The sequence below is a fragment of the Sorex fumeus genome, unplaced genomic scaffold (genome assembly GCF_029834395.1).
Source record: "Sorex fumeus unplaced genomic scaffold, SorFum_2.1 ptg000045l, whole genome shotgun sequence".
Classification (NCBI taxonomy): domain Eukaryota; kingdom Metazoa; phylum Chordata; class Mammalia; order Eulipotyphla; family Soricidae; genus Sorex; species Sorex fumeus.
Window position 1 is genome coordinate 3,273,087 of NW_026606102.1, and position 15,478 is coordinate 3,288,564.

Sequence of the window (15,478 nt, forward strand, 5' to 3'; positions counted from 1 at the left end):
ATAAAAACAAAAACCAAACCTCCCCTCCGCCACACACACACACACACACACACACACACACACACAAAGAAAAAAAAAGAGAGAGAGAAGTTTTTGTTTTCTTTAATGGCGGTAGAGAGGAGAAAATGTTGTTTTTTGTTTTTATGTTTGTTTTAAATGAGAGATTCAGGTCAATAGAGCCCACATACAAATGTTTGGATATTTATTTTTAGCTGTGGGTCACATCCAGCTGTAGGCAGGGTTTATTTCTGGCTCAGTGCTCAGGGATCACTCCTGGTGGGCTTGAGAGACCATATGGAGTGCTGGGGATAGAAATTGGACCTGCTATACTCTCTCCAGCCTTAATTATTTGAATAAAGGAGAGTATAGTAAAAAAAAAGTGTGTGTGTATGTGTGTGTGTGTGTGTGTGGGGGGGAAATTATAGAGGAAGTCACAGAAGAAGAAATTGTAGAATTTAAGAAATACAGTACTGGGAACTGGACCAATAGCACAGTGGGTAGGGCATTTGCCTTGCACAAGGCCAACCTGGGTTCGATTCCCAGCATCCCATATGGTCCCCTGAGCACCGCCAGGAGTAATTCCTGAGTGCAAAGCCAGAAATGACCCCTGTGCATCACGGGGTGTGACTCCCCCCCCCCGCCCTCCCAAAAAGAAATACAGTACCTTCATTTAAAAATCTTAAGTTTTAGTTCTCTTATTTAACTTTTTAATTTTGCTGTTCGTTGCGCGGGGGCTATGTGCTCAGGGATCACTCCTGGTGGTGCTCAGGGGACCATAAGTGGTGCCAGGGATCAAATGAGGATCTGCTGCGTGCAAGGCAAGTGCCTTATGTGACCCTGTGCTCTCACTGGCCCCTAGAGTCACTTGATTTGCACAATCTAGCAAATGGCCTCTATAAGGATTGAGAAAAAAAAAACCTGCCTCTCCCCCCTAAAAGAACATTACAGCAACATAGATTTAAACGTTTCAGATCACTCTGATTTAAAAAAAAAACACAGATTTTTAAAATTTCCAGAAAGAATAATGACATGTGAAGAAGTGAACATCTGAATGAAACTGGGCACTTCACGACCAATACTGGAAGGTGGCAGATGGATCCTTAAAATTCTGGACAATGGTGGCAGGGGCAGGGGCAGGGGGAGGCAGGGCGGTGGTGGAGAAACAGTACAGTGGGAACAGCATTAGCATGCATACAGCCCATTCAGGTTTGATCCCCAGTACCCCATATGGTTCCCTGAGCCTGCCAGGAGCAATCCCTGAGCACAGAGCCAGGAGTTAGCCCTGAGCACCACCAGGTGTGGCCCCCAAACAAACAAACAAAAAACCCCACAACATCTGAAAAATGGGGTTGAGGGATAGTACAGAGGTTAAGGTGTTGCCATGTGTGTCACCAGTTTGATCCCAGGCACCTGAGCTCTGCCAGTGTTGATCTCTGAACACAGAGCCAGGAGTAAGTCCTAAGAACAGAGAAATTTAAAAATGATTCCGGAATAGTTTTCAGCATATAGCTTTATAAGTTCACATCTGTACATACTGCAGTGAGCCAACCCCCGGATTTCCACCCCCACTGGTCCATCCAGCCAAGCTCTTTCATCCACTTTAGCCACCCACCTCCTCCTTCAGTAACCACTAAGGTGGTTCTAAGTCAGTCTATGGTTTTTGTTTTGTGTATTTTCTTCTTTTTTTCATTTAGATCATGAGGGGGAGTACACTTCCTCCATATGATTTTGAGTTGTATCCCCCAAACCAGCACCTCTCCCAATTTCTAGAAGATAATTATTTCCGAACAAAACTGTAATGGAATGATGGAGATATGGGTGTGGGATAGACACATGCCTAGGGATGTCAAGACAGCAGAGAGTGAGTTCCTGGACCCTACAAAGCTCCTGGCAGAGGTACTTTGGCAAAGAAGGGTCTGGCAGAAGATCCTAGGCACCAGGGCCATGCCAGCCCCCCACTCCCAGCACTACCCACTGAGGTGGAAAGTTGGCCACAGACAAAGGGCCAACTGGCAAAGGTAAGGCAGAAGAGATGGTAGAAAACAAGAACACAAAGCAAGAGAAGCCAAACCCAGGCCATTCAAGCAGAAAGGAAAAGGAACCGAGTGCATCTCATCCGTGCCCAGGATTTACTCAGTGGCATTAATGCAATCAAACTGCATTAGGAGAAGCCAGCAGGAGAGAACTGGGGTCTGGGAACTACCGCATAGAAGTGAAATCTTTCCATTTCAGCAGAAGCCTGTAGCTAACACCAGAGACAAAAGCCCCTGTGATATGAGGATGAAATAACCAGAGTGACAAATTCCAGGAGGCAGCTGAATGTGTTGAAGACTCTGGGGGCAGCTGTGGGTGCTGGGTGGCATCTGCTCTATTTCACCACAGTCCCCCATTCGTGTTATTTGTCCTGTAAAACTGTGAACATGCATTTCTTTTATAGGAAACACTTGGCAACTTTGGTCAAATGAAGCAAGTTAGAAACTTTGTTCAGAAGTCACTGGACTCCCTGGTGCAATGGAATCAAAACAGGAAAAGGAGGCTGTGAATATGCTAAGGGGTCCACACTGGTTCAGCTCAGATTCCCCATGTCCCAACGCCTGTAACTAACAGAATAGAGATAGTGAGTCTGGAATCTGGCACCAGATTAACCCAATCCAAACTGGGTTGGAATGGAGGCGCTATAGTCATGGTTTGAGAGAGTAGGGTATTTTTTTCATTGGGGGGTTACTTTGGGGGGACCATACCTAGTGGTGCTCAGACTCCTTGCTCTGTGTTCAGGGATAACTCCTGGCAGTGCAGGGACCATATGTGTTGATGGGTTGTGTGTGTGTTCAAAAAAGGGCGGGGGCACACTCTCACCATGTAAGTTCAGTAACCATGAGTCGCCTCCCCACCCTGGCCACCCCCCGCCCCAGCCACCACTGCCAACAGATGCATGAAGGAGGGAACAGGGCCACCAGGCTGGTTGGTGATCAGTCGCCATTTATTACAATCTCCGTCCTGCCATTTATTTCATTCTTCCTGAATGCCTCTTCCAATCTCACTGAGCCCCCCATTCCAGTCTCACACAGCTCCTCATTCTCAACTCTTACTTCCTCTTATGCTAGTCTCCCTGTCCCCTGTCTCATAGCCTTAGTTATTGGAAACAATCACCAAGGGCCGAGGGTAGCTATTACACATAGCTCAGATCACACAATCAACATACTGAGGGCTGGAGCAATAGCACAGTGGGTAGGGCCTTTGCCTTGCATGCGGCCAACCTGGCCGACCTGAGTTCCATTCCTCTGCTGCCCCTCTCGGAGACCCCGGCAAGCTACTGACAGTATCTCACCCACACAGCAGAGCCTGGCAAGCTCCCTATGGCATATTCGATATGCCAAACACAGTAACAACAAATCTCACAATGTTACTGAGCCCGCTCGAGCAAATTGATGAACAATGGGAGGACAGTGACAGTGAATGTACAATGGATCTAAAGTCATTTAATAGAAAAAGTGTAAGTCTTTTCAATGAGTAAAAATACTGGGAAAATTGGATAGACGTATGCAAAGTTCATATAGACTACTTTCTAACTTTATATACAAAAAATTAATTCAAGAGGCCAGAGAGAAAACTCAAGTGACAGAGAAAATATCTAGCATGTTGGAGACCCTGAGTCTTATCCAGAACACTGCATAGCATCCCTAAGAACAGTTGAAAATGACCTCAAATTACAAGAGTGACTCTGATAAAAGACAAAAATGAAAACAAACCAAAAGTTCATTAAAAGCAGATTAAATACTTTGAGGTAAGATTGGAAAAACTTATAAGGCATAAGAACATACTTGAAAAATTCCAGGACATTAATGTTAGAGATGTTTTCGGGAACTTGGTCCCATTATCGAGGGAAGTAAAAATTAGTGATAAATCTTTGAAACTTCATTATATTAAAAAACTTTTTCTAGAACAACAAAAATAGAAATAGAAGAGGGAATCCATTGGCTGGTAAGAGATATTTGCACATCATAGGTATGATAAGTGACTGATAATTAAGGCATATAAAAAAAACTCCTACACCAATAAAAATCTTTTTTAATTCAAATACAGGGAGGAAATTTAAATAATTACTTCTCTAAGAAGGACATACAGATGGCCTATGGTCTTATAAAAGAAAGTTCATCATCACTGATCATTTGGGAAATGTTAACTAGGACCACAATGAAATACCACCTACACCTGTGATAACGGCTTCCATTAAAATCACCAATAACGACCAATATGGAAGATAGTATAGGTAAAAATTCTTGAGCCCTGTTAGGGGGACTTTTAATTGGTGCCATCACTCTAGAGAACACTATGATGCTTCCTTAAGAAGCTGAAGATAGAGTTAGGGTATCCATCCAAAGAACCCCGATACTGCAGTGTTAGGAATAGCCAAAGCTAGAGTAACACCAAAGTGTCTGTCTTTAGATGGTTGGAAAAATAATAGTATCCACTTATTAAAAAGGTGATAATTTACCACTTGTAGCAAAATGGAAAGAGCTTAAGGGAATTCTTTGAAGTGAAAATAAGTCTGAAAAGAGACAAATACTTGATGATTGATGAAAGGACAAAACAAAATAGACAAACCAGGGCACATGGATCATGGTTGTCTGAGGGGGAGAGGAATATGTGAGGAGATAGGATGGGATGAAGGGGCTAAAAATAATTATCAAGTAAGTTGGTATTTCTTACACAGCACTGTCTCTTTGAAAATTCTATGATTTATGAGCATGTATGTATATGGATCCAAAATTAGCATTTTGGCTGCTTCCAAATTCACTGGATTATCTAGAACTGGCTCCGAAAGCATAACCTGTAGGAAGACATAGAGAATGAAGAGTTTTTAGAGGAAACATTTTTATTTGGGAGGAAGTATAATGCAATACATATGTCACTTATGAAGAATGTATTAATTGTCTGTTATGCATCCACCTAAAGGTATGAGACATGGTCTCTGTTCCCCAGAAACTCCTGATCTGTTTTGATCCAATCAGTTTCTAAGTCAAACATTAGGGTTCAAGTAGGTTCAAGTTCCTGTTCCTTCTGTAATATACTCATACATTCAAATTGGATCAATGTGTAAAGGAATAACAAGAGCAAAACCCTGGGCTAGGGATTTACGCAAAGGACTGTAGGCATGCTTAGCATTTGGAAACCCTGGGTTCAAGCACCATCACTGCCTGGTCTCCTGAACACCATCAGGTATATCCTCCCGCCCCCCCCCCACACACAGAATATTATTTTAAATAAAACCCAGACCCCTTACACTTTAATGAGAGATCTTATGAAGATCATGGATAAACAAGCACATGTGTACCTCAAACTCCCTCCAGATCATCAAATAATTCATTTGATGTGATATATGGGAGATTTTAAAAAAATTCTGCTGTAATGAATTGCCACCAACCTAGAGGTTTATGCCAACACATGAGTATAATCTCAAATTTCCACAGGCAGAAAGTATGTGGGCACGGGTTTCTCTTTCCAGGATTTAACAACCTGAAATCCAGAAAGGTGTCTGCTGGCCAGGCTCCCACTAGAGGTTCTGGAAGAATGTGCTTGGGGTGACTTTCAGTGAGTTGAGCAGCCTGCAATGGTAGAACAGTTTCATTTTGTTGTTGACTGATAGTAGTGGGGCACCCTCACTTATAGGTCCTCAGACTGGCGCTCTATCTCAGTGAGAGAAAAGATTGGCAAATCTTCCTTCTTCCGGAAATTTCTCCAAACTCTTCACCACACACTTTCCTTTTTTATCTTTCACTTTATTTGTCCCAGTTACTCTTCAACCTCCCCCTTCTATCGTTAACAGTTCATATGATTAATTTAGGAACCTGGCATATAATAGGGTAACTTTCTTCCTCAATTTTTTTCTGGCTGTTTGGGTGGCACACTAAGTAACACTTAGGGGCCACTCCTGGTCTTATGCTCAGGGATCACACCCAGTGATGCTTGGGTGATTATCCAGTGCTGGGAGTCAGCATCTAATCTCCTGGATACAAAACATGAGCTCAGCCCTTTGAGTTAACTCTCTGGCCAACCTTCCTCTTTTAAGATAAGCAGATAAATATCTTCATTTTCATCTGAAAATTTCTTTCACAGCAGAACCCAGATATAGGTCTTACCCCATTGACTTACCAGAAAAAGGATTAGGATGAGGGTTTCTTTAAAACTTTGCTTACCATCAGATCTACATATCTGGACAAAAGAGTAACCAAAACTTAATAGCTCTGGCTATACCATCATATTAATTTAGCTGGGACCTCAAAAATTTATATTAGTCTAAATTGCACATATTTGTTTTAGAATTCAGTATTTTAGAGTCACGATGTGAATATGCAAACTACATATTAACATAAGGCCAAAATAATAACAACCAGAACACTTAGGTAAACCTGCAGGATAACTGCACCAAAGAGCCATGGATATGAGGGTCACTTTTCACTGAGAAACACAACCATCTGATGCCTGATCCCCTCTAACAGGGACTCCTGAGGATGGTGCAACCCCTGTCAAAGTGGGGGGTGGGGAAGCAGACAGAGCTTCCATGGTCAAGAGCAGTCTTCTAGTGTCTAGTCCGTCTGTAGAGAGATGCTTGCTGAGAGAGGAACAGGGGGTAAAACTCACTCAATGGTCTTCACCATCACTTGTGTACTTCACACCTCTGCATGCAACACACATGGAAGCTGTTAAGTGTGTCCAGTGCTTTTTAAGAACTGGAATAAAGGAACCAGAGTGATAGTACAGTAGGTAGGGTGCTTGCCTTGCACGCGGCCAATGAAGGTTTGATTCCCAGTATCCTATAAGGTTCCCCGAGCACCACCAGGAGTACTGAGTGCAGAGTCAGAAGTAATCCCTGAGCGTCCCCAGGTGTGGTGCCAAAACAAAATAAAGAGAACTGGAATATAAGGAATATAATGCAAATAAAATGAAAGCCCAATACCTCACTCTAGTCACATTTCAAGCCTTCTGCAGCCACCTGTGACTGGCTGGAGGGTGACTAAACTGGACAGAGCAGATAGTGTACCTTCAAAAGTCTGGTAGTAGTCACTAAAATATTAACTGTAGGAACCAGAGAGATGGTACAGTGGTAAGTTGCTTGCTTTTCATGCGGTTAACCCAGATTCAATTCCTGATACCACCTACTATACCCCGAGCAGTGCCAGGAGTGATCCCTAAGTGCAGCTGGGTATGGTCCCAAACCAAGGTCCCCAAATTAACTGCAGCAATCAGGAAATTTTTGAAATAACGTGGTAAGTTTTAGAAATAGAGTCAGGCTCTATAATCATGACCTATGCCATATTGCAATGGTGTTAATATTTGGGTTGATTCCAGCATTCATGTTTTTCAGTGTCTTCTTAATGTCATAACCTTCCTGCCTATATTCTGGGAACCAAAGATGAGCAGGGTCTGCTGCCTGGTGTGGAGAAGTCTCCAGTCCCACAGGGAAAGACACAGAAGGAAACAGTGGGAATATCTTCACACTCTGAAACTGGCTTGGGGTTCCACTTACCAAGTGGGAAGCAAAGAAAGAATCCCCCCAAACCAAAACCATCAATTCTACCTAGGAGAAGAAACCAAGACAGACACCTTCAGAAGGATGAAGAGGACATGACTCCTACAGAGTGAGCAATTGCTTGCCAGACAAATAGAGGGAGAGGAATGGAGAACATGGGCTGCCAATCAGATTGGGAGTTGGGCCAACCACTGGCACTGCAGCATCATCCAAAATGTGCTTGAGTTTGTAACTTTTAGGCGTTAGAACTCTATCTCTTCTGTTAGACCCAAATGGCTTTAGGCACTGGAGCGAATAAAAGCAAGAGCCTACAAAAAGAGAAAGGACTTCAGGTGTGTTAGTGGCGTCTAAAGCCCAGGTGTGAGAAAGGAATCTTTGTTAGGCAACGTAACTGGGTATCAACCCTGCAATGAATGTGGAACCCAGACATTTGTCATTGTTGCTGTTTGGTTTGGGGGCCACACCCGACTGTGCTCAGGACGTCCTCCTGACTCTGCACTCAGGGATCACTCCTGGTGGGCCCGGGATCGAAGTTGTGCACAAGGCAAGCACCTTAAACAGAACAGGGTAGAAAACACCAAAGACAATGCAGAACAGCAGGGAGGGCTTTCCCTCACAGCTATCAGTGATTTTCTTTTCCTTTCCACCAAAAAATCTGCTACAGTGTGCGCATATGTGCATAGCGTTTATCGTTAATTATTGTTGCAGTGCATTAGTGTTTGACAATAAGAACAAGGATGACATTAAGTGGAATTTATCGGGTTCTTTTCTTTCTTTTATTATTTTTGGGGGCGTTACACCCGGCGATGCACAGGGGTTACTCCTGGTTCTTGCACTCAGGAATCACCCCTGACAGTGCTCAGGGGACCATATGGGATGCTAAAAATCGAACCCAGGTTGGCTGCGAGCAAGGCAAACACCCTACCCACTGTACTATCGCTCCAGCCCTTCAGGTTCTTTTGTTGAACACTCACTTCTAAGCATGTTATATTTGCTAAAACATTTTATCTTTGTAACGCATGTGTGATGGCTACTTAACAGCCCCATTTTACCGAGGGAGAAACTGAGGCATTGGGCAGAGAGGAAACTTGTTCAATCGCACAAAGATAGTAAGGAGCAGAACCATGATATGAAGTCACACAGCCTAAACTAAGAGTCTCAAACTGATCTTTAATTGCATTAATACACAATTCAAAATTTCACCATTTCAGTATGATTTGGCCCCGCGTGTTACAAGTTTAGGAATATTCCACTATATCATTTGGAAGGCATATCTCCTACTTTAGATGGAAGAGGAAGGACTATAACCAGTTTGAAGCGATCCAAACGTTGAACCCCAGATGCATCAGTTCCTCAATTCTTTAAAGCTTTTGCTCAAAAGTTTTCCCCAGAGTATGGCTGGACACAGGTAAAAGCTCAATATAGATTTGCTTAAGGAATGAATGAAATGATGAATACTTATCAAGAGTAAATATATATATATACATATTTTTGATAGTGCTTTTTCTTTTTAAAAAAATTTTAATGAATCACCATGAGATGCAGTTACAGATTTACAAGCTTTTGTGATTATGTTTCAATCAAAAAATGTTTGAGTACCCATCCCTTCACCAGTGCCCATTTTCCACCCCCAATGTTCTCAGTGTCACTCCCACCACCTCCACCCCTTCACACCCCCTGCCTCTGTGGCAGACACATTCCCTCTTAAGGAGTAAATATTTTTGTCCATTCTGAGTAGAGAGAAAATAGGAAGTGGGATTTACTTGACAACTCTGTTACTGAGAAAATGCAATTAAGCCAGAATACGTGACTCCAAATTTTCACAATGAAATAATTTCTCTTCAGATTCCATTAATGATGTTGGAGAAAATATCACTGGGCCAGAAAGAAGTGGTCAGCGTAGATAGAGGTCACTGGCATCGCTCTCTCTTGGTGTAGGATAAGAAGGGGGTCTCTTTGAGTATCAGGAATAGTCTATTTGACACAAGGGCTTTAAGTGTGGAGCCAAGATAGCCTAACATCACCTTGAGGTGGTTTTTGTCTTCTGCTATAACATGGTTTTCTTGGTTGAAATGGGTGACTTTTGATGTTTTTGTCTTCTTTTATATCATGGTTGAAATGGGTCTAAATGATGACTTCTACTTCAAGACAATAATCTTTATAATCCATGTTCTAATTTATAGTCTTAATACAGAAATGCTACTAATTCTTTAAAAAATAATAGACATGCTACATGATCCGGGAATTCCACTGCTAGGAATCCGGCCCAAGAAACCCAGGAAACATATTTGAAAAAGTACCTGGTCACCACTTAGGCTCATTGCAATGCTATTTACAGCAGCCAAGATGTGGAAAGAAGTCAGGTGACCCACTGACAGAAGAACGGCTAAAGATGTGGAATACTATTCAGCAATAAAAAAGATGAAATCTTGCTTTGCTGCTACAACATGGGTGGAATAAGAAAGTGTCAGGGTAAACCAGCTAAGTCAAAAGGAGAAGGCGTGTACCAGATGATCTCACTTGTGTAAGTGGTCTACAGAGAAACAAAGCAAAGGAACAGACAGTGCTCAGTATAAACAAACCCTTGGACTCTGACCACAGTCCTAAGGTTATTTTGGGAGGAAGGAAGGGTCTGGAAGGGAAGAGGCCTACGGACAATGGTGAAGGGACACTGGCACTTTGGTGTCAGGGATGGTGTGACAAAATTTTGCTACTAAAACTGAAAAACATTTACATGCCTATTAACAAAGGTAGCAGCAACACATTCAAAATACATTTAAAGTAAAGTGTAAAATAACAGAAAAAAGTTAGATCTGCACTGTAAATTGCATTAATCCTACTTTGGCTAACGGGGATTATTTAAAGTGTCGAGGAGAGCATAAGGAGACTCTGGGCTTACCTGGAGGGAGAGCAAGATGCTGCTCAAGGTGTAGCCTTTTCTCCACTTTTTAAGGCTGTCCAAAAAATCTATACAAGGCCGACGGGTAACTTGGTGTACTATTTGAAAAGAATAAGTTGATATTGACAGGTGTAATTAAAACATTACTTACAGTGTGTCGGGCTCTTGCCTGGTACACAGCCCACCTAGGTTCAATCCCCTTGTACCCCATATAGTCCCTTGAGTTCCTTCAGGAGTGATGCCTGAACATAGTTAGTATGGCTCCCTCCCCCTCCCCCCCAAAAAACAATTGTAGATGATACGTGAAAATATGCCTTGAATTCAAGAGGCAAAATTAGCAACAAATAGTTCAACAGTTGTGTGAACAACTCTGGCATCTTTTGTTCCATTTCTTCTCTCTGAAGAAGCAGCTACACCATAGTGGCCCCAGCCCCATGACCCACGTGGCTTCAGATGAGATCAGCACTGCTAGATGAATACCTGCCTATGTTTCCCCAGCCTCCCTTTTATATGCGTTCTCCGACTAAGTTCTGGGCACAAGAGCTCAGCAGGGGGAATGTGACGTCCTTTTTGGACAATATGTTGTTGGAGGTGACCCTGGTTGACATGTGCATTTCACACCAATTCAAAAGGAAGTCACCACTGCTCAATCCCCGACCAAAGTGCTGAAATCCCTCCTAACTGTGCTCGCACCACCTCCTCCCTCAACGGCAATGGACCTGATTCAAGCTCTGGGTTGGTTTGTATCTTCCCTTGCTTTGCTACTTTACATACCACATAGAAATGTTTTTGTTGTTGTTGTTGTTGTTGTTTTCTTTTTGGGTCATATCCAGTGATGCTCAGGGGTTACTCCTGGCTCTGCACTCAGGAATTACTCCTGGTGGTGCTTGGGGAATCATATGGGATGCCAGGGATTGAACCCAGGTCGGCCTCATGCAAGGCAAACATCCTACCCATTGTATTATCACTCCACCCCAGAAATGTGCTTTTTATTTATTTATTTATTTTTGCTTTTTGGGTCACATCTGGCGATGCACAGGGGTTACTCCTGGCTCTGCACTCAGGAGTTACTCCTGGTGGTTCTGTTTGGGATGCTGGATGTACTGTTTGAAAAGAATGGGATGGTGGTTCATATGGGATGCTGGGAATCGAACTCAGGTCAGCCGTGTGCAAGGCAAAAGCCCTACCTGCTGTGCTATCTCTCCAGCCCCCAGAAAGGTACTTTTTAAATGAATCTGACTCCCTTCTCTTTCTCTATCCCACTCCTGACTTACCGACAAGAACTGCCTTTCACCAAAGGACATAGCCACAGTTGGGGATGCAAACCACCATTTCAGTGTTTTTCTGTGATAGATACAAATATATATATGTATGTAAGTGTGTGTGTGTGTGTGTGTGTGTGTGTGTGTGTGTATGGGAAAGGGAGAGAGAAGCCTGGGACGCGGCTCACTGGATAGAAAAAGCACCTCCTTTGGAGGGTAAGGCCCTGAGTTTAGTCCCTGGTGCCATCCACACGCACTGGGCATACTCTGGTGGCTTTCAGTCTGTGAACCCTGGCACTGCAATGGCACATGTGTGAGGACACACGATGAGGCAAGCTTGGTGTACACTGTCCTTTTCCATTTTCCCCAAAAGCCATGTATAATTATAACCAAGATTTTTTTTTAAGAAACAAATTATTAAACACTAACTAGAAAAAAGGATAATAGGGCAGAGCTCCCATGATGAAAATTTCACTCAATCCTTACCATTGGGATGAAATGGCAGTACTTTAAATTTCACAACTGGAGGGACAAGGTTGTACTCTGGCGTAAAATTCAGGGTCAGGTAGAAGTACAACCCTATGGTACAGAAATAAAACATTTTTAGGGGTGTTGCTCGGATTCATTGGAACCTGATTAACTCCAGTTCTTTCTACCATTTTGCCTCTCTAGAGTTCCATCTGGAAGTAAACAAAGGCTACTCAGGCCCTCTGCATCAAATAACAGCCTCCTGGAAAGCTAATCCCACGAGTCCTCCTCTGGTTTCCCACCATCCTTCTTGTTCACTATCTTTCTGATACTCAACTCCTTATTGAGTATCTCATCTTTACCCAATACATGGTTCCAGAACCCTCTCTTGTCTACACTCCTCTGCCATGATGTATAGGCTGCCTGGGTTTCATTCCCCTCCTGAACTTTGGCAAATTTACAAATTTTTCAGCATTCAGTCCAAAAGTTATTTCTTTAGGCACATTCATTTTTTAATTTAATTTTTTAAAAATTTTATTGAATCACCATGAGATAGTTACAAGCTTTAATGTTTGGGTTACAATCACACAATGATCAAACACCCATCCTTCCACCAGTGCACATTCCCCACCAGCAAAATCCCCAGTATACCTCCTCTTTTCCACCCTCCCCCTGCCTCCATGGCAGACAATATTACCCATACACTCTCTCTACTCTTGGGCATTATGGTTTGCAATACAGACACTGAGAGGTTATCATGTTTGGTCCTTTACTTTCTGCACACATCTCCCAACCCAACTAGTTCCTCGAGCCATCATTTTCTTAGTGATCCCTTCTCTATTCCAGCTGCCTTCTCCCCTTTGCTCATGAGGCAGGCTTCCAGCTATGGAACAATCTATCTGTCCCATGTATCTACTATTCTTAGGTGTCAGTCTCATGTTATGTTGTTTTATATTCCACAAATAAATGGAATATGTCTGTCCCTCTATGTCCCCCATAGTGTTCTATGTCTGTCCCTCTCTTTCTGACTCATTTCACTTGGCATGATGCTGTCCATGTCTATTTACTTATAAGCAAAGTTCATGACTTCATCCGTCCTGACAGCTGCATAGTATTCCATTGTGTAGATGGACCAAAGTTTCTTTAATCAGTCATCTGTTCTAGGGCACTTGGGTTGTTTCCAGATTTCAGCTATTGTGAACAGTACTGCAATGACATATAGGTACAGATGCCTTTTCTACTGTGCTTTTTTGCATCCTCGGGATATATTCTGAGAAGTGGTATTATGGGGTCATATGGAAGCTCAATTTCTAATTTTTGAAGGACTGTTCATATTGTTTTCCAGAAAGGCTGGACTAGTGGGCATTCCCACCAACAGTGAAAGAATGTCCCTTTTCCCCCACATTCACGCCAGCACTGGGTGCTTTTGTTCTTTTGAATGTGTTTAGACACATTCTTGACTTCACCAGTTAATCCTCTCTCCTGATGTTCTATTCAAAACATGTGATAGTCCCATTTTGTATTTGTATCCTAACTATCCACTTATATGTTCTCCTTCCTTATCTGATTCAGCAAATCTATCTAGTTAATTCATGACAGAAAAAGAATATGGTCACTGGGGCTGGGGAAATGGCTCAAAGGGCTGGTGCATGTGAGCCCATTGCTGGGTCCAATTATACCACACAGTCTCTGGAGCACCAACTCTGGAGTATCCCTTGAAGTACTGCTGAGGGTGGCCCAACAACAGAGAAAAAACAGGAAGAACGAAAATAAGTCGATCACTAAAATGTATAGTGGCCCAATGCTTTTGAGAACCTGATCAACAGAAGATTTGGGAGAAATCATAGAGAGATAAAAAGGGAAGGAGACTTATTTGTAAGATTTTTATGTCCCTAAACATTTTGATACCTATTCTTTTTTTTTTCATAGGTGGTGGTTAGAAAAAAACCTTCAAATAATTGGTTTCACTGCATCTATTTATTAGAAACACTGTGAATTTAATATTTGGCATAAAAGGAAAACCCAAAACTAAAATTTCCAACTATGTTGCAAAACAAATAAATAAATAAATAAAAATAAAACAAACAAAAAAATCAAGCCACATAATACAAAAATAACATGAATATTTTGAGCTCTAGAAAAATTATACAATGCAAACTTAGTCAATCTACAATAAAAGCCAGCAATAGTAGACTTTTAAAAAAAGTACTGATTTTAGAAATACAAACCTTGCCAAGGGGTGCCCAGGAGACCTTCCAAACAAACATCCCAATCCATCATATTTTCATCCAGAGGAAGGACAGTAATACCCTTAAATTATGAAAAAATCAAAACAGAAATAAATATAAAAGGCATCAGATATTTAATCAATCAAATAACTCAAATTGAAAAATTAAATTTCATGTTTTGATTAATTCCCCCAAACTACATTTTCTTTTCCTGTTGAATTTATTTGTTTATGAGGGTGAGTGTTATGTACTGTCTTATTATACAGAAATGATGGCAGCAATAAATTTTTCTTTAGTCTTATATTTTGAAAATTATCATTGCAGTTTAGGTCCAAAATAGTATTAACATTTATGGTCTTGATGTACCATTATTAAACCTCACCACCGCCCAAGTGTTTAAGATCCTTCATCATTGTCCTATGTTACTTCCTGTCCACCTCTTCATTTTCCCACATGGCTTACTAATCTGCCTTATGTAACCCAAGGCCAAGGTATTTTCATCATTTAATACTATCTATTCACTCATTTTGTTTCTCTATATACCAGAGAAGAATGAGATCATCCTGTATTTGCCCTTATCCTTGACAACTTATTTTGCTTGACATGACTCCTTCCAGTTCCATCCATGTTGCAATGAACTACAAGATTTTATCTTTTCTTATAGCTGCAGAATATTCCACTGTGTGTTTATGCCACAGCTTTTTGTATCTAATCATCTGGACATTTGGGTTGTTTCTACTTCCTGGTCATTACTGTGAACACCGCAATGAACATAGGCATACATATGTCTCCTTTAAGTTAGTTCAACAAAAAAAAACTGAAATAAACTATGGGTGTTAAAATTTCAGTGCGAGTACAGGGTCAAGACTGGGATGTGTGGCTTAGTAAAGTCAATAGTCAACTGAAGACCCAAATAAAATATTAGAAAGCATGCATTGCTTTGAGATTCTTGAAAATTGCTTGGAGGTTTTGAATGTTATAAAATCAGAAAACTGCATTAAAAAAGCAACACTACAAAGTTGGCTTATAAATAAAACTAATATTCTCTGGGACCAGAGCAGTAATACAATGGCTATTTGCCTTGCATGCA

General features: G+C 41.7%; 1 protein-coding gene across 1 annotated transcript in view; it reads right to left on the reverse strand.

The window, feature by feature from the left end:
- UBE2U (ubiquitin conjugating enzyme E2 U) overlaps positions 1-15,478 on the reverse strand; it is a 31,015-nt gene that overhangs the window by 14,121 nt on the left and 1,416 nt on the right. Inside the window, exons 2-5 of the mRNA XM_056122205.1 lie at positions 14,389-14,470; positions 12,179-12,271; positions 10,431-10,528; positions 4,711-4,831 (exon numbers count right to left, since the gene is read on the reverse strand). Coding sequence (XP_055978180.1) covers positions 4,711-4,831; positions 10,431-10,528; positions 12,179-12,271; positions 14,389-14,470 — 394 coding nt within the window. The remainder of the gene's footprint in view (positions 1-4,710; positions 4,832-10,430; positions 10,529-12,178; positions 12,272-14,388; positions 14,471-15,478) is intronic.